The following is a 19,796-nucleotide window of genomic DNA, read 5'->3' as shown; positions in this document are numbered from 1 at the left end:
ATGAGGGATTTTTTTTTTTCTCTGTGCATCACACAAAAAAGTGCTGTCGATAATTAGCAGTCTTCTGTTATTACTAGACTCAGGTGTCACAACTGTGTCTCATCCTCATTACAGTAAAAAATTTCACCTATCAGATTCATTATTGCTAGATAATGCGGCTGAGAGCCTTAGCAGGCCCTCCAGAAAAGTAATTCAGCCAAGCAAAATTATCAGCTAATTATATTTAGAATCAAAAGCCCAACAACTATTTGCAGATAAATTGTATGAATTGAAGTGAATAGATCTGAATATTAAGATTCATAGATTTAGCAGATGATTTGTTAATTGGAATAAAAAGGTCATTTACTAGCCATTTTAACAATAGATCAATTGGAACTCTGTTTATGATTTAACTAGGAGCGCTTAAGGATTGAAACGAAGAAGCGTTGTGTGATTGTTGTGATGTGATACTTCTCAGGAGCAAGGCAAGGAGGTGTGGAGGCGAGGAAGCTTCCCTGTCCCTGCTCAGCCTCAGCCTGCTCTCTTCCCATGACTTCAATAGGTCTGGGCAATAAGGGGATGCTCACAGCAGGAATTACTGCACCGCAGGACGAGCCATCGGGGAATGTGTGCAAAGCTGGGTGCAGAAAGGTAGGCAGTCTGCAGATAGGATTGGCTGGAAAGAATTGCAGAGTTTAACTTGTAGTCGGTGTGCTCCAAAAACACTGAGTTCGGATTTGACTAATTCATGATCCTGATGGAGGTTTCTTGTATGGGGAAGCTGTGTGCACAAGCGGTGACTCAGACTGCATCTTGGCCTGCAGGTTTGTTGGAGGGAGCTGCTCTTTTTTTCATGCAGGCAATAGGATTAAAAAGCAAATATTTTATCGTAACTCTGCGATCTGAGCTATTACTGAGATGTCCACAGTTTCGATCTTTTTTTTTTTTTTCCCCTAGATTAGAGAAAACTTTAAAACTCTATTTGCTTTGACATATGACACAATATTTAAGAACTGAAATCATCAATTAAATCACACATCAGAAACATTTCCCTTTGGTAAAAAAAAAAAAAAAATATAGTGCTAGACGATGTACACTTTGAAATTGTTGTTAATGTTTAAAATGCAATCTGAAGTGCATATGTTATTTAAAAAAAAAAGCCACATAAATTACAAAATTTAAAAGTTTATGTAAAAGCTAGCAATCATTGCTTAGCAAAAGCATTTGCAGGGGGATATATCTTTGGGTTCTGTGGATGTGAGTAGTTTTCTAGCGTGAGGGCTGGATGTGATATTCCTTATTTAATTTTTTGGCTCCTTAAAACGGAGTCGAGCTAAAGGAAGCAGGGTTTGGTGTGCGCTGGCCTGAGTGCCTGTAATAAAGCCAACGTGCACATGGATGCAGCAAAAAGCCTTTTGGGTTGTCCCCAAGAATGAAAGGTGAACATTGACAAGATTTCAGATCTTTCCCAGGGACCGAGGGAAAGTGAAGCTAAAAATAAAGTCCTCGTATGGTCAACATGTTGGAGGAAATTCAAAGCCTCTCATCAAATAAACATATTTAAAGAAGTGTTTTAAATTTCGGTGTGTAATTTCTGGCCAACAGAAATTACAGTTGTATCTTCAGGGGGACATTATGTCACATCAGTGGTCATTATGCAAAAAAAATAAACTGCAAACTTGATGCCTTAACCCGTTCTGCTATTAAAATGCAGGCAGGACTGGGATAGCTTTTCTTAGAGTCGCTGCTAGGAAACTTTGTGCCATTGTGTCACAATTCCAAAATATTTGGGCTCGATGTTACAGCAGATATGTAAATCAGTCCTAGAAAAAAACAAACCCTCAAAGCATCACAGGGGGACCTCATTGGTATTTATTACAAAAAGTTTGAGTCCTGATAAAGAAAAGGAGTGATCTTGTAAGCTTGTGCTTACACTAAATATCCCAGCCCAAAGCATGCTGTTCCTGGGGCTGTTTAATTGCAGCCTTTGGAGTCTGAGTGTGTGACGGGAGCATCTCTGTGGCCACACACCCATAGACACGTGCACGTATGCCCTCGTTTCTCTGCAGCATTATTAAGAGAAGCCGTCCATACTTCACCATGTTGTTACATGTGTCTGTCTGCTGATTATAAAATGTGTTAAGCAGTATTTAAAAAACAAAAAAATGCAGAGCTGCGCTTTGATTTATTCAGCGAACAAAACATATGCTCACTGTTCTGTTCTATGTAATTCATATGATCAATAAAATTTTCTTTCAAAAGAGCAACTTTGGCATTTAGAAGGGATTGCGCTGCTGAGGAGGAAAATGTTTTCCTCGTGCTACGTGCAGTCAACCTCCATGGTCCTGCACCAAAGGAAGTTTTTGGCTCCCTGATGTCGCGCTCACCTTTTGCTTGCTTTTAACCTTCAGGGTGGAAGCGGTGCATTGTGGCTGTTACCCGTTGTGTCCCAAGGCCTTGGTGTACCCGGAGATCTTCCCAGGTAGCTGCTTTGCTGCACACACTTTTGGTTGAAAAGCAATACGTGTGACGCGTGCTAAAATGTAAAGTTTGAGCATAAACTCGAGCAAAAGCAATTGTTTATTTGGCAAGCCGACATGTTAGTGTTAAGGAGAATTTTATGTGTTTTAATACATTAGAAGAAGTTTATATTTGCCATCTGTTCTTTTAAGATAACACAAAAGCAAGTTTTGAAATAGCATTCTTCATTGTTAGCATACACAACCCATAATGATAGATTTTTGTTAGAAGGTCAGCGACGCTGCAATGGTTTGCAGATTTTTTTTTGAGATAGGGAAAAAAAGAAGTAGAAAAAAAAAAAATGGAGGCCTGAAAATCACACCAAATTATTTAAACAATTTAATACTTAATAGTATGCAACTGCGATACGGGATACACACTAATGTAGTACCAGTTCTTTGAAAAATCTCATCACTAAATGTATCACATATGCATTGTGTTACATTAGAATAATGTATTTTAATCACCCAAAGGAGATGTCTAAACAGCACAACTACACAGTCTTATTTAGCATTAAACATCCTTGTGAGCTGAGGTAACCTTATAAAATCATGCTTAAATAATGTAAAACACGAGGCGGCACAGAGCAATATGCATTTTTAATTAGTAAAGTGACTAATATCGAGTGTGTGCTTTGAGGTTTTTGTTTCATTAAAAATGTATCTGTTTTTCCTGCAGCTGAATATCTGTATTCTACACCTGAACAGCTTTTTAAAAGGCTTCAGAATTTCTGCAAGAGACCAGATATTGTAAGGAAACATCTCTATAAGGTAGTTGTTGGGAAGAGTTTTACATGATATAATGCCATATTGAAGTACAAAGGCAAAAAAAAAAAAAAAAAAAACCCTTAAAACAACAACATTTAATTAACATACTAATGTTTAAAGGAAACATGCTAGGGAGGGATATTAGTCGTTACACTAACAAGGATTAATTAAACTAGATGCCGGTTGTATTAACCTAGGTCTTATGAAATACGTGCACTTAATGCATGCTACATGCTTTTTTTTTTTTTAATTTATTGTTTTCTAAAATGACTGTCCTTTACATTGGGACCCAGGAGGCTTATAAAAATGAACCTGGATTAATGTAACTCATTAGTCTAAAAGGAAAATAAAAGAAAGATCCTACAATTATACTAATGAGGATAAACCTACCTTCCTATCCTAATTTAATCTTCGGTCCTCCAAACATGCAGGTGCTGGGTATCAGGTAAGGTTTCTCTGCCTTTTGGAAATACCAGAATTCTTTTGATGACTGTGATTATTTTAGGTCTTTTTTTTTTTAAGTTATGATGAACGTAAACGTTTATGAGTAGCGTGATGTCCTGGTGTTTATCATGTCCTGTTCTTTGCCCTTATTTATCTGGAGAAAATACATGTTCATTGGTAGATGTTCTGTTCCAGTTTTGATCAAGTGTTCCATGCTGGACTGACTTTCCCAGTTTTAAGGTGCGGATTGATATTGCTAGGAGTCACACTCATCTCAAATTACATAGAGCACTAAATTGTACATTATTTCGGTAAAAACATATTGTTACACTATGCTGCTGTTAGAAAACAGCTGCTATTGTCTGCATGCTAATATGTAAGCTTGCAGCATTTTTTGCTCAGTTGCAGATGTAAAGGCTGGACATGCTGTGATCAGGGCAGATACAAGTCGTGACAAAGGTGCTTCAGGTGGAATCTGTAACAATCTGCATTCAGCCCTTCAAGGGAGCTCATGGGTTACCTGTGCAGTGCAAAAGCACGCTCTCCTGCAGCAGTGTAGCCACCCAGCGTGCTGTTACTGAGCAAGTCGAGTCATCTCCTTCCCCATGCTGCCAGCACACCTCACCTCTCTGCATTCCTCTGAGGACCAGAAGCTGTGGTCTCGCTGTGTCTCATCTGCCTCCCCACCCTTCTGCACGCACATGGAGCAGGAGTGAGAGTTTAGCCCCAGTTTGACTCCTTTTGTGACCTAAAAATAGACATTTACATAATGATACATCAAAGATGATGTCGTTTCTGCAGGAAACAGTTAAACTTCAAGAAAAAAGGAGAGAACCAAAAATGCAATTTAACACCCAATTTCAAGCTCATTATCTTTCATTGTCTATTAACTTGGCAATGGTTCAGAAGGTAGCTCATAATAGTTTAAAATGCTGACTGAACACTTCCAGTGCTCAGCATTACTTCTGGAGTCAATAGTGTTGTGTAGTTATACATGGTGGCTTCAAAGGGTAAACAGTCCTTAAACGTCTGCCTTGACATTTTCCCGTGCCTCCAGTCCAGCAAATAGTTTTGGATCTTCTCTGCACGTGTGCAGACCCAGCTCCTAAAGAAAACCAAAGCTGGCACACCAAAAATGGGAATAGCAGCAGAACAAATACCGATACGAAGTAGCATGGGTTTCAGATGTGGTGCGGGGAATGGTGTGCACGTGAGCCCCGTGAGCAAAATAACTAATCTGCTTTAAGGATGCTCTTCAAGAATAAAAACCCGCAAACATCCCTTGGAATTGTTGGCAGGCAGGGTGTCCATGGAAGCATTATCCCATGGGTGCCGATCTTGTCCCTTGTAGGCAGATGGAGGCAGACCCTCCATCGTGCCCTGGGTGCGACAGGTAGCGACTGCATTGAGTGGGGATCGTTTTAAATTGAGTCAAGGGACTAATCCAATACCTGTGAATACCAGGGGAGGGATCCTGTTGTCTTTAATAGGCTTTGGATCAGCTCTGAGAATGCTGTTAGAGTTGTCTTTTGTACCTACACCCACGTATACTAAGTCTGTATTTTGCCCTGAAACTGTCCCTGAAACCTTCTAGAGAAGTGCTAGCTTAGGTACGTGCTGCTAATGGAATTAGAGGTGGAATTATGCTTCTTTTAAGGAAGCTGGAGAGAGTGAAATCAAGAAGGGTACGCAGCACTTCCACTTTCTTTAGATTGGTATAATGTTTTGTGCTGTACAGCAATATATGCCAACTGGCTGCTTCTCTTCCAGAAACCTTCCTGCCGTGCTCCCTGCCTAAGTCCATACAGTAGCTGTGCAGTCGTGACAAAAAAGCAAATAATGCTGTTCTTTATTGCTTGGAGATTCTGCTTTATAGATCAGAAAGCAATCATCATCAGAAGTACTTTGAGTTATCTTTTTACGTACTGTTGTTGTTTTATTACTGAGGATATCCATAATAATTAGACAGCGGTCTCATTAAGCAGGCAGTAATTCCTCTGGTTGTCCTCAGTGCTTGTGCAGCAAAGTTTGGGGCAAAAGGAAGATGAATGGCAGTGGGGCAGCCAGGTTAGGGAGCCAGACACAGCGAATATCCCTGTGACAGTGCACAGACCCACGTATTAAACTGTAATAGCTTAATTCCGTTCATGCTGGCAGACTTTTAAAAATGTCCATAATGTAAGCACCTATGAAAGGCTTTCCAAATGACACATTGCTTACTCTGTGTATTCTCACAGCACCAGGGCTGGTTCATTTGCATTTCCACACTGCCTTCTACCAGTCGTTAAGAGAAAGTCGAGATTTGGGGAAAGCAAACTGCATTTGTTATCAATTATTTGTTCTAGTTTTCAGGGATCAAAAGTTCCTCTTTGGTTCTGGGTATTTGTGGTTGCTAAATTAAGTGCCAAAGTGAAGCCAATATGAACAACAGGGCATCAGTTTCCACTGAAGCACACCACAAGACCTGTCAGTATTTGCAAGCTCCCTTGCAAAAAAAAAAAAAAAATATATATATATATATATATATATATAGGGCAAAGCATTTGTTTCTGCATTATTTTCTTTGAGTTTACCTTTCAGTTCCCTCACTTCAGTTTCTTAATTTAAAACAGCATGTATAAAGATTATACAGTGGAAAGGGACAAGAAGAGTTGCCAAAAGCCAGGCATGGAAGGAGCTGACAACTTTAAATAATCTCTCCCAGCCCTCCCAGCTGAATGAGTGCTGGTTGACATGCTGTCAGCTTCAGTTCCTGAAGAAAAATCCTACTCTCACTCATGCTTGTTTAACAGAGAAAAGAATTTGGCCCACTTTCTGACATTCATCTTCTCATTTCCATCACACTACAGAAGCTCACCTGCCTATGAAAAGACACATGGTGTGATTTTTTTTCCTTCTTACACCACTGTAGAAGATAAAGAACCATGCTGAATTCAAAGGGATTAAACTGCTGTAAAATCAAATTAAGATCCCAGTTAGACCTTAGACATCTGAATTGTTCCCGTCTCAAGATTTGCCTGAATAGGGCAGTTCTAACAAACCTTTCTTCTTTTTTCTTCTTTTCTTTTTTTTTCCTTTTTTTTTTTTTTCATCCTTCTCTTTTTGCTCCAATCGACATAAAGCATTTTCTTCAGTCTTTCAGGCAAACAGGTGGAAGTTCCCTTCTGGTCCAGCTCTGATATCTGGGCACAGCTAGGTGGCAAAAGGCATCCCCAGCAACTTGTTGCACCTGCATGCATCTGCCCTCAGCCAGCTCAGTGAGGTTAGTGTGGGCTGACCCTGTTGCATGGAGCAGTTGTTCTTTGTAGTTCTTGCACAGGCCATATAAGAGCCAGGAATGATGAATCTGCCCTTGTGCTTCCCCACTCCCCAGCAGAACTCTACTAAAATGCATTTTTCTGTAGGGATGCTAGCTGCCACTCTGGATCAGCATGTCATGTGCTTAGTTTAATATCATGTTTCCATGATTTTGGAGAGAAGGCTGACATAGGTAGAAATAGGGTATTAAAGGTCTTCTCTTGGTCTTTTAGAATTAAAGATTGGTCTTAACCCTGGAGTTGGAGATGTTATAATCTTTCATAATCTTCTTTTAAGTATTTCCATGCTACATAATAGTCTCCATTCGACATTCAGGCCCTGGGAGACCTCTGTCCTTGACTTTTCTTGGCTCTCTGCAGCAAGGCAAGTGTGTGTTTGCAGACAGCATCCCAAGCTTTGCCTACCCCTGCTCCACACCTTCACATGCATTGAGTGTCTCCTTGTTCTAGAGCTGTTTGCCTGGAAGCAGAAGCTCTCACTCCATCTTTTCCATATCATTCATTATTGTGTAAACATTTGTCAAACACTTACAGTATCCTGGTCTTTGCAGTCTCCCCTCGTGAATGTTATTCCATGTTTATATTCTTATCTGCCCTCATTCAAGCCATTCTGATGCTTGAGAGCTGTTTTTGTGCTGGTGTGATCATTACTTTGCAGAGTATTCTAGGCCATGCCATCAATTTATGTGATGTGTTGTACTCTGTGATAATTTTCAACCTGCTCCTTATGGAGCCAAACACACTGTTTACTTTTTAACCATGAATGTATATTGAGCAGATGTTTGCTTACAGTGTTCTCCAGATCTTTTGTCCTGAGCTGATAAAGTTAATTTGGAGCTCTACAGGCTGCATGAATAGTACAAATATTTCCATCCATCATGCTGACTTTCCATTCAGCTGCAGAGCAAGTTTGCAGAGACAAAAAGAGGCATCTACCTGGTTGGTATTAGGTGCAGGCTGGCAGGTTGGAAGCCCAAGTGTACAACAGGTACATTCATAGAATGGTAGAATCATAAAATTATTTGAGTTGGAAGAGACCTTTAAAGGCCATCTGGTCCAACCCCCCTCAGGTGCTCGGAGCCCCATCCAGCCTCACCTTGGATGTCTCCAGGAACATGGCATCCACCACCTCTCTGGACAACCTCTCATGATGCTCCATTTCCAGCAAGTGTGATTTAAAGTGGTTTCAGAGGTGGTCTAGCTCTGCTTTTCACAGCCTGTAGGGGAAGGTTACAGCAGTTAGGAACTCTGGAGCACAGTGTGCTGCATCATCCATCTCTTTGACATTGCTGGGAAGAGCAGCTTAAGAATGGGTTCCCAAGTAGGATATATCTAAGATTCTAAGTAAAATGTATGAGATCAGGACTTTTTATGTGGAAGAAGACGTTGATTACTTACTTAGATTAGCGGACCACAGAGTAATTTAGGAAGGGACCTCTGGAAATCATCTGGTCCAGCCTCTGCTCAAAGCAGGGCCAGCTTCAAAGTAGGATGGATTAAATTGCTCAGACTTGTATCCAGGCTAGACTGAAGTCTTCACATTTTTCATTCCTATATGTAATGGTGTCATAGTCAAAGATCCAGGTAGCTTAGGAGGTAGAAATCTCTTCTGGACCAGGGGGCCCATTTTATGTGTTCTGGGACAACCTAAGGTCCACAAGCTGTATGTGAGTCCAGAAAGAGCTTTGGTAGAGCGAGTTCTGCTAGCTTGTGTGGCTGTTCACAGTAGAAGCAATGGTCTGTCAGGGACTGTGAGAGTTGCCTGCTAGGTCATTCTGGGTCCCAGCATATGTTGAGTATCTCCTTCTTGAGTTGTTTGCCAGGAAGCAGAAGTGCCCACTCCACCTATTCCCAAGGCTTGCTTTGCTCTTCCTCTCTGAGATATAGATGTGGGAGCTTTCAGCTCTCTGAAGATTCTGGCCTACAGTTCATAGAAGTTGGCCACGCTTGTGGAGCAGGAAAAAAGCATTCAAGAAGAAAGCAGTTGTGTACGCATCTTTCAGCATAAGCAGCAGGACTTTGAACTTTGTATTATAACCATATTAGATAGCTTCCAGTTTAGTTTTAGAAAGTAAATGAAAGCTGGCAGACGAACCATAGCCGCTGCGAAAGGGTAGATGGAGAAATGAGTCAAAGGAAATGCGAATGGCTTTGAAAGAAGAGTTGCAAAAAGCATGAAAACTTTTCGGTTTTCAGTAAAGTGTATCCAAACTGCCTACAGAAAGAAAGCCTGAAACTGCTCTCCTCGTGTTGTGGATGATCAATGTGTTCTGAACCTTCCCAATGGAAGGGTGTCTTGCATAAATTCACATCCAACATTTATGGTTTTGTTTAAAGATAGAAGAAATGAATTTTAAAAGGCCAATAATAGAAACTACAGTTTGTTCACAGAGAGGTTCGTTCAGGGAAATACTCTTCTGAGGAGTATTGTATAGCTCTGACTCGGCCCTCACAGCACACCCAGTTTGTGTAAACCAGTGCTGTCTTTTGATGGTGGCTTACAAAGGTGGTTGGAGTCTGAAAGTTGAGCCCCCAAAGTAATTACTACAAGCTGCTTTCCACCTTGATTCTTCCCTAATACTAACAGAGAAAAGGAGCTGGTCACAGAGTAAAGCTGACCCGATACAATTTGGCTCTGTAAGTTGCTCTGCCTTCTTGCACACCAAGTCTCGGGTTTTGTGCTGAAAAATAATTTTTAATTCTTAATTTTATTAAGGTAAGTTTAAGAACATGCATAAAATGTGTGCTTGATCAGTACTGTGAGCTTGAGCTGCAGTTATCCTGAACCAGCAGGTCTGAATGGATGAACTGTCCTCACTGAATCCTAAAGGTTAACCCTGAAGTCTAATGATGGCAGCGTAAATGATTATTTCTGTTGTGCTCATAGGGCACAAGAAACAAAGAAGTTTGTTATATCGTAGCAGATACTGCAGTGCTACTGACACCTCTCTTCATGCAAAGATCTTGCTTTATGTGAAAACTTTGCTACTCATTGTGATTTTTGTCTCTGCATATTTAGGAACTGTTGACTGAATCACATTCTATTCCTTGAAAATACGAGAGCCCAGACTTTTGCAGTTATCACTCATACACCTCCCCAGAAAATGAGCTGCATCTTTCTTTAGGGTACGGGGCCGTGCTGGGACAGCTCTGGGACAAGCCTGAGCACGCGGCAGTGGGGTCAGCGCGGAGGAAGAGTGGCTCTGGGTGCTGCCGAGGGTGGAGAGGTCCCTTCTGTGTTCCAGCAGCTCACGTTTCTCCATGTGCTCTCTTCCTCATAGGGCGAGATGGCTGGCTTTTCCTGGGCAGCGCTCCGTGGTAAATTCAGGTCTCTGCTCGCAGCAGAACCGAGGGAAGATTTGTGACAGATGGGGCTAAGTCACAAACTTGCAGCCTCAGGCAGAATTGTGGAAGTTTCCAGAGTGTGCCCATATTTACCTGATCAGAGAGAAAAGAAAATCTGCAGAGGAAGCCGAGCCTGGCTGCTTGTCATAGCTGACACAGAGCCATCTGCCACAAACCTGTGGCGGCTTCAGATCTCCAATCCCTGCCACCACCCCAGCTCAAATTAAATACAGATTCTTAGAGACGTTATGATGGTTACACATGTCCTCGGCATCACATGCAGGAGACTGTTCAAAAAAAATATGTGGCCTGTTGTATAACCGCACTCATGTATCCCATATGTGGTGCCACATTGAATTTCCGGTTGAATCTGTTTTTATCCTTTGTACTGGATGACATGGTGCCTGAATTCTTTCTTTTCGCCGACACGGTGGCAGCCAAGCTGCAGCTTCAAACGCTCACACTTGGCTGGGTTTCTACCTAGGTTGCCAGGTTATCATTGGAGCCTTATTGTGTCCTCAAAGGGCCACAGGGCCTGAAAGGAGGATCCGAGTGCTACCGGACTAATTGGGCAGCCATCTCGGAATTGTTTGTAGGCAAAGGGCTGCTTTAGCACTTTTCTTTTTGCAAATTAATGACTCTCTGGCACAGGGGTTTTTAAGTGAAGGTATTAATAAGGGGTCTGGCAGGTAATCCCATGATTCACGGAGTTACATTTGCATTTAATTAATCTTAAAGAAAGCTGAAAGATAAACAGCTGTAATTCAAACTAGCATGGGAAATATGCTACGTGGTGCCATCTATCCGATAAAATGAAAGCTGAGACACTTGTTTTATTTCTCTCAAGGATGGAGAACAAACAGATAACAGCCAAAATACTTCCAATAAAAAGTAGTAGTTGGAATATAACGGCCGTTCATCAAGCATCTTTGCATCCCGTTACGAATACAGTCTTTTAAAGATAAATCACTTATGATTCCAGCAGTCGAGCTTCTATATTTGTTGATGTAAAATGTTTTGAAGATGGAGATTGTACAATAAATTTTTAATAAAGTGCCCACTGCAATTTTTAATTAGCATATCTCATTCATGTATAAGTGTGTACATCTATCTGTATGTTTATCAGTATGCATATCCTTGTGTCAGAGTCAATGAATGCAATTGTGTCTTTATCTGATGAAGTTGAATCTGCTTTGCAAGTGGTAATAAAATGTTCTGACAATTCCAAGATTTTCAACTGCATTCTGGGAAGAAGCAGGAAGAGGATTCCCAGGAAGGCGTGATGTAGAGCATGGCCAGACCTCTCTACAGACAGGTACGGTTCCAGCTTCCCTCCCCAAAAGCCCAAGGGAAATCCAGTGGCAAATGGTAAGTGTTCAGGTGTTTTTCTGGCACTGCCAAGTTGTAATTTTGTGGTGATTATTTGTCTTACATGTTGGTTTCTCTCTGTTTCTGCTCAATCAAAGCCCAGCCTGGCTGTAGACATGGGATGTGATCTTCTCAACGAAACATGCATGAGTGCAGTCATCCCATTTGGTAAAGCCAAGTAACAGGACTTCTTGTCTTCACTAATGCTAACACACCTTGCACCAGCAAGAACAAATTAGGTGATTTCTTTTTTTTTACTGTTGGGGAAACTGAGGCACGGTACAATGAAGGTGCATTCCTCCAGCTTTTGCAGCGAATCGCTCTCCAAACTAATGGAAGGGAGAGAGAAGATGCTGTGACCTCACGCCATGGCACATGGCAAGCAGGCTGCACACGTTGTGCCATGAGACTTAACGCTCAGTGGTTTGGGGATGCAAGTCCTGCTGCCTGCAGTGTGTGCCCCAGTCACAGGAGGTGCCCACCTCCTCCAGGCTGAGGTCCTACTTTGCTTTACTTACTGAGCAGTGGTGCCCAACCATTCCTAGCTGTGGCTGAGGCATTGTCTTGATGGAAAATTTTTGCCTCAGAGTCACAAACCCCTGCAAATAAGGTTTTATACTAGGAACACAAAACTTTAATTATAGAGTAACAAATAGCAATGCTGCATTATCTTCTGATAACTTCTTTGCATTGCGAGTGATTATTCACAGCCCATCCAACGATACTTTCGTGTGTGCTGCATCCCCCAGGCTCAGGAGGTTGACCTGGTGTTTGGGCCTGCTACGAGGTCTCCAGTCAGTGGGGTGATGCCAGGCTTCATCTGGACAATATTTCCCTGATGGAGCATCCCCCAGCCCCAGCCTGGGTGCAAAACCACCTCGGGAGTTTTGTCTGCTGGAGCCGAATGCAGACAGCCACTGTGCTGCTTCATTTGAAGCCCTCGTTTCAAAAGGTCACCGAGACAAATTGGGATCTCGTTGCCATTGTTCATAAACACGTGAGTAATCTGTGAACACACAGACCAGATCTTATAAGTAAAATGACAGAATTAGCCCCTGACTTACTCCCATATTTATCGATGTTTCACCTGTGTTGACACAGCAGCTGTGGGCACAGCTGAAGCAGAGCAGCTTTCTGACTCCAACCAGACAGTTCCCTGCTCCTGCATCAGTACAGCCCAGGCACCTAATCCTACAATCCCTTGGTCTTAGTATTTGAGATCACAGGAAACACAGGTTTATTCCACACGAGAATTGCCTTTCGCCGCGTAATAGAAAAGAAAATCCTAAAATAACGAGGGCATTTTGGTGAGCAGTGTGCAGCACCACCAGCCCCACTCCATGTCTGCAGCGCCCAGACCTCTGCCTTCGCTCCAAGCTGTTCTGAATTAGGAGGCTCGATTCTTCTAATTGCATTTTTAAAGACCGAGCCAGCAGTTCATTAGAAACCGTGGAGCGAATTCTGCTTCTCTATTACACCAATATAAATCTTGAATGAATTTATATCAGGATAACTGGGAGGGCAGAATGTACCTCCCATATTGTTCCTCAGATTATTAAAAGTTACAGGGCCTTGAAAATTAAATTCACCTTTCCCCACTCGAGCCGCTCGAGCTTTGTTTTTCTTCCAGTAAGGACAGTTGTAATGAATTAGTCCATCCCATTTCAGCTCGTAGTCACTTTTAAGTTTGGTTCTCATCCACTAGCCCAGGACTAGTCTGTGTGGAAAGGACCAGGGGGCATTTTCTTTCAAACAAATTGCTTTCATGGGAATAATTTCCTTGAGAATTTTATTAAAACATTTCCATGAACCCCTGATTTTGCAAAAATATTTTCCTCTTCTCTGTCCTTGATGGAAGGGAGTAGGCAATTCTTTATTTGCAGATATAAACGAGCACCTTAATGAAAGTCCTTCGGAATGTTACCCTCTAATGGGCTAACCTTATTTAACTGGAATACTTCTGAAATGATTCAGCCTGGTAAGCCAGGCTTCGTCTTGAAGGAAAATTTTGCCTCTGAGTTATGAACCCTTGCAAATAAGGTTTTATAATAGAAACACTGTCAGAACTTTAATTACAGGGTAATAAATAGCAATGCTGCATTATCTTCTGATATTTCTTTACATTCTGAACGAATATACACAGCTGTTGCTGGAAACTGATAATCAACTGCTATGGAACTGTGCTGCAACTTAGCACGCAGCCGGCGTGGAGGCAGCAAGCGGCAGCGGGAGGAGGAGGAGGAGGAGGGTGGGGAGGAAGGAGGGCATTGGCCGCCAGAGCAAAGCAGAGGCACTGGGGATGCTGCGCTGACACTGGGGCTGAGTGGATGGTGGTGGGGACAGAGAGGGATGAAATGGGACCGATGGAAGCTAAAGAAAAAATAATTAAGAGATAATAATAATAATAGTAATAATAATAATAATAATAGTGGGCTAAGGATGAGGCAGGGGCTGGTGCTGGTGGTGAGCTCCGCACAGCTCCGTGCATCCCAGTCCCCCACCTTACTCCTGCCACTCATCATTATTTCCTTGTGCTGCTCGTGTTTGAAATTTGCCTCCTTTGGCGGCAGCTGTCAGCATGGGCAGCACCGAGCTCCATCCTTCTGTGCTGCCCAGGTACCCCTGGACCAAAGTACTGCCCATGGCTTGAGTTGGGCACCCGAGCCCCACATGTGCCCCAAACCACCCCACATGCCCCCCCAAAACCCAACGCAAAACAGCAGCGGAGTACGGGCGAGGAGAGATGGGAGGGCTGCATGCCGAGGCTTAACCCTTCGAGTTTTGCAGGCAAAACAAGGAAATCGTCAGGAAGGCATGTCTGTAAACAATGATAATTAGGCTTTTCAAAAATCGTAACGCTGATTAAAATCTCCGATTCATTATTTATTCATCACAGAGCCTCTTTGCAGACCTGGGAATAGTGATTAAAACCGAAGTGCTCTTCGTACTCAAGAGGCACCCAAAAAGGGGTTAACACGGAGGAAAGAGGAGACCGAGCAGGCAGAATCCTGCCTTCAGAACCAGCACTTTCTCCTGGCGGGAGCCCTCCCATTCCCCCAAATTTCGGTATCGCTGAGTGTTTCTCATCCTGAGTACAAGTGTTAGACTGGATCCAGTTGGTACTCAAATTGCAAACACACTTTCACTCCTCGGAACGCCGGGCGAAGGGAACTTCTTTTAACTCCATCGTGGCAGGTTAGGCGGCCAATGCACAGCTGATGGCCAGCATGCCAAGTATGGTGCGAAGATCCGTTGTTTACAGTGAGGCGCTGGGTGAGCACAAAGGCTCAGACTGTCTAAGCTACAATTTGTGCCTCATCCCATTACGGCTCCCCTAAAAGGCCCGTGCCGTTGTAGGTAACGTGCGCGCGGAACATATTTCTTTCTGTTGATTTTAGTTTGCTTTAATTCAATACACACTCTTGTTTACTTTTTAAAATTTAAATAAATGTCAGCATTGTATAATTTCTATGTTAACAAAGCAGTGAGCAAAATCCCTTGTATGTTTATAAAATATTATTGTTTAATTCACATAGTTTAGGAATTCCAAATGTTGAGAATAGGAAGGAGGCCAAATACCATCTGTTTATAACTATGATGCATCATCATATGTGTACTTTAAAAAAGAGGGAGAAGGAAAAAAAAAAAAAAAAAAAAAAAAGCTTGGTCCATCGTGCCACTGTTCAGTCTGTTGGGAATATGGTGAGGATTTAAAAGCGCTCGGTGCAATTGGTGAGAGGTATCCACACAGAGGAACTCAGAGCAGGGACAGTGCTGGAGTTGCTCACTTCTGTGCTCCTGTTGGAAGAACTGAATGCAGCGCTCACATGCACAGATTCAGGCGTTGTCTCCCAGCCCCGATGTTCCCCCATTCAGAAGAAAAAAAGGGTTTTTTTTAACACTCCTTTTAGATGTAGGGGATGTGTGTGCGTTTGTGGGTTCACTTCCAACTGGTGCAGGCATTTGCGTCCCTGGATTTTTAAGGACAGAAGAAAAGCACGCGGATTCTGTATCCTCTTGCAAAGCACAGCCTAGAGACCATCATTCAACCAATTCTTTAAATGTTTTTTGTTCTTTTTTTTTTTATTATTAAATCAAGTGTTTGCAAGTTTCGGTCCAAGATAAAAGAGCTCCTTGTTAAAAATAATACATTCCACGCTGCGGAGCTGTGTGCAATGAACATTTTAAAGAGAAGGTATTCCGCAGGCTTAAAAACAAAGAGAGTATCTCCAAGTTAAGTCGATAAGAAGATTTTTTTTTTTTCCAACCCCAAGTTAATTAGCTGGGACGTCAAGCCTCATAGTCGTCTTCCTACCTTCCAGGGGCTGAAGAATCCCCACTAAATGTACTTAAACTTCCTAGTGAGGGCCGGTGAGATGAATGCAGAGATTAGAGCGAGCATTACCGTGCCTCCCCAGTGCATCCCAGCTGCAGCTCATCCTGCTGCTGATAATGATGCTCAGAGTCACTGAGGTGCTCTCTGAGGCTCACACATGAGGTCCTGTCCCCAGGGAGGAGGAATAATAGCGGCGCTCGGGTGGTGCGGGAGGGTAAGCACAGCTTTGTGGTTCTCTTGCCCTGGTGTGTGGTGACTGTGGCGGTGCTGATTTAATGAATGGAGAGGTGTGCTCAGGGCGAGGACTGTGATTCTCTGGTGGAGCAGGAGGGTTTGCTTTGTATTCACCAACAGAAAAAAAAAAAAAAAAAAAAAAAAAAAGCACAGGTGAAGGAGAACACATCCGGGCTTGCTGGCAGAGCGCCGTTGCAGTATGAAACATTCTGTGGCCAACCCGCAGCAATTTCTCAATTCAGCATACTGTGCCTTTTGCTGAAATGCCTCTGACTTCGTTTTTGAACTCCCTCGTTTCTACTGTTACATGTAAGTGGCAGCATCTTGAATTGCTTAGCTACACCCGGATAGAAAGTTACAGCTCCATGATACGAGTACCCTTCTTCTGCATCTCCCATTGTACATCAATCGTTTAAAGCACCAGATAGTTTACTACCTTAGAAGACATTATTATTATTACTATTATTAAATTAGAAAAAGGAAATGCCTTTCACACCTTTCCCAGGAATCAGAGTCATGGAAAAAGTTGGGAGTACCCTTTGCAGAGTGGGTTTTATCCGTGATTATTTGCTGCCATGCAATGAGTTTAATCTGCTCACGCTGGCGCTGCAGGAGTGAAAGGCAGGACAACAGGCACGTTCTGTCGTTGCAGAAATGCATAAATGTGAAATGTATACATTCCCAACCCAACCAGCCTCAGAAACTCAGGCATGCATTCCTGCATATTACTCCGTATTTTCCATGGCTATGTGATCCTTGGTCTCCCAAGCTGCGATTGCAATCACGGGGGCAGATTGTCCAATTACGATGTGCATACCTGTCCACCAGGGATTACATGCAGCCCTCGTGCTCATTTATCACTTCATTTTTACACGCTGGAGTAGTTTTATGAGACACACTGATAGAAGCAGTTTCAGAGGCTGCTAAATACCATGTTCATTGCACGCTCGGCTTCGTGCGGTTCCTGGGTGCTGAGGGTTGGTACTGAGAGAGGGGCACTGCAGATCCTTCCCAAGCACATGTATTAATCCGACAGTAGGGCTGCAGGTAAGTTAGGGGTTCATGTAGGCATTGTCACTTCTGCATCCACAGTGACAGAGAACCTGTTAATTTTATCTATTTATGCCTCTGACGGGGTTGGTGTTGGCCAACACCTTCTGCAGGATTTCAGCTCTCCTGTGGGAGCACTGCAAAAGGGGGTTTGGGCAAAAAGGATAGGCCTTCTGATTTGTTTGCATTTCGGGAAGCAAAAAAGAAAATGAAAGAAGGCTGGAATGTGTCTCTGTTTAGGGTCACAGGTTTGCAGGTTTGGATATTATCCTGCAGAAATCCCCAGATCAGCAAAGCCTTTCATGTCAGAATATTTGGCCAACAGGAGCTCTGCCCCGAACTGCAGAGCTTAACACGTGGGCTTCTTTGCACACTCTGCATCGTGCAGTTCTTTGACAAAATTTGGATGGGAATAGTTTGTCAGTGCTATTAATAGAAATGTTTAATGCAGGAGTGTGCGACGTGATGAGCAGCCTTGGCAGGAGCCATACCCCGCCTGATTGCATTGTAATACTGTTTGATGCAGCAGTATGTTTGATCAGTTACAAGTGATGAGTATCATATCACATCAAACAATTTAATACAGTCTCATTGTATGGAATTATGGCTGCTGTCAATCAGCATGTGGCCTATTCCTCACAGATCTGTCTTTGGGAGCCGCGATACAATGGCAGCTACGTACACATTAATAAATAACGTGCTGCTGAAATTCCATGCAGACCTGTTGAGATTTTTGTTTCCCTTTCATGGTCTTTTTGTTTTGTTTCATTCTGTTTTTTTCCTTTCTCAGTGCCGGCAATGCAATGAGTTCACCTGGTCAATAGGACAGCCGAGGGCCTGGCCCAGCTGCTTTGAAGAAAGCTTGGAAAACAGCTCAAAAAATGCATGGGAGTAGTTGTGAATTTTGTTGTTGTGGGGATAAATCCACTGAACTTGTTTTCTGCTGAAGCTTCACAGCATCTCTTCTCTTGGCTTCCTCGGGGGGAGGAGAGGCTACCTATTAAAAATGCATATGTTTTGTCTTACTGCTCGGCGCACCTCGCTTGATAACCCCCTACTTTGATTTGGGGATGGCACTCTTTGAACTTAAAGTCTCTTCCTTAGGACTGATGTATTCAAGGTGCTGGAGGGGAAGCCCGTGTCAGATGAAAGATCCGTATGTAAATAACAGCACGGAGGTGGGGTTTAAGGCATTCCACATTTTGCTATCAGTTTCAGACATGTGCTGCTCTAATGCTGGCTTTTCTTGAAAAATCTTCAAGTCCCTAATGTGGCATATGGCTTTTAATGAGGCCGTACAGCCATGGGGTCACGCTGTGCTTGTATGGGAGCACTGACTGTACAGGAGCACTGATTTTGGGAACGTTGCTGATTGTAGTCCAAGAGAGCAAGAGATGGCCTCTTTGCATTATGCCTGCACAGACAAATGGGTCCCATTGCCATGGGCCATGTGTTCAGCCAATAGAGGTGTTGTGACGGAAGGCCAAATTTCAGCAGCCTCATCAGTGCAGTGACAGTAACTTTGTCCATCTTTCCCTATGCTCTGTGACTGCATATCTAAATAGCACCGGTACTTGAAAGGGAAACCTCAGAAGAAATTTTTAGAGACACTAAAGGAAGTGGTTGTTGACTTAATAAATGACACATTTCCTTCTACATAACAAATTATCCTGGAGGTTAAAACAAAGTGTAATTGCAGGGCTACAGATAGAAGTAAGGATCTTGGCATCTAAGAAATACTCCTGATGGGGACTGAGGTAGTCACTGAGTTGGGGTTGACCCTGGATTTGCGGGAATGAGGTGCCCAGTTTGCCATAGGGCAGTAGGTTGTCCTGCTTCCCGTTTAATTCTGGAGCCTTGGGCATGTTGCGGGATACAAAATAGCCACATTTATAGCCTGATTAATTCAGAACTGAAGAGCCTTGTAGTATCATAGAATCATTTGAGTTGGAAGAGAACCTTAAGGATATCTAGTCCAACTCCCCTGCAGTGAACAAGGACACCTACAGCTCAATCAGGGTATTCAGAGCCCTGTCCAGTCTGATGGCTGATGTGTTTTATAGTGCAAGGTAATGTAAAATAGCAAGTGTAAAATAATATGTGCGAGTGTGCTTATAGCAAAATGCTCTTCCTTCAGGCCTGGCTCATTAGGTAGCTATTAATGATGCTCTAGAATCACACAGCAACCAAAGCAGAGTGTGTCCTACCCCACTTTATTTCGTGCCAGGCTTTAATTGGCAATGGCTCCATCTGAGGCCATGATCCAGTCAAATCCTGCAGCCCTCTGGGTGGTATTTAGATCAGAAAGCCCATTCAAGCAAGAGTAGCATGGGTCTGCTGCTAATCCACGGGAGGGCAGTACCTCTGCAAGGTGATTTGTAGATTATAAGGCCAAGAAAGGACTTTTTGGATCATCTGGTGTCACATGTATAACGT

General features: G+C 42.9%; 1 protein-coding gene across 46 annotated transcripts in view; it reads left to right on the top strand.

Annotated features, from left to right (window-relative positions):
* GTDC1 (glycosyltransferase like domain containing 1) overlaps positions 1-15,221 on the top strand; it is a 168,061-nt gene extending 152,840 nt beyond the window's left edge. For 24 of the 46 annotated variants that reach the window (XM_040703503.2, XM_025152224.3, XM_040703498.2 and 21 more), the window contains 3 exons: positions 2,391-2,461; positions 3,178-3,269; positions 10,309-11,445. In XM_040703503.2, coding sequence (XP_040559437.1) covers positions 2,391-2,461; positions 3,178-3,252 — 146 coding nt within the window. In that variant the 3' untranslated portion in view covers positions 3,253-3,269; positions 10,309-11,445. The other 22 variants (NM_001396650.1, NM_001396648.1, NM_001396644.1 and 19 more) reach the window with 13 other exon arrangements.
* The last annotated feature ends 4,575 nt before the right edge of the window (positions 15,222-19,796 follow it).

Source organism: Gallus gallus, chromosome 7 (genome assembly GCF_016699485.2).
Source record: "Gallus gallus isolate bGalGal1 chromosome 7, bGalGal1.mat.broiler.GRCg7b, whole genome shotgun sequence".
NCBI lineage: Eukaryota > Metazoa > Chordata > Aves > Galliformes > Phasianidae > Gallus > Gallus gallus.
Note: the sequence above shows the minus strand (reverse complement) of the source record. Positions and strands in the feature narration are given on the sequence as shown.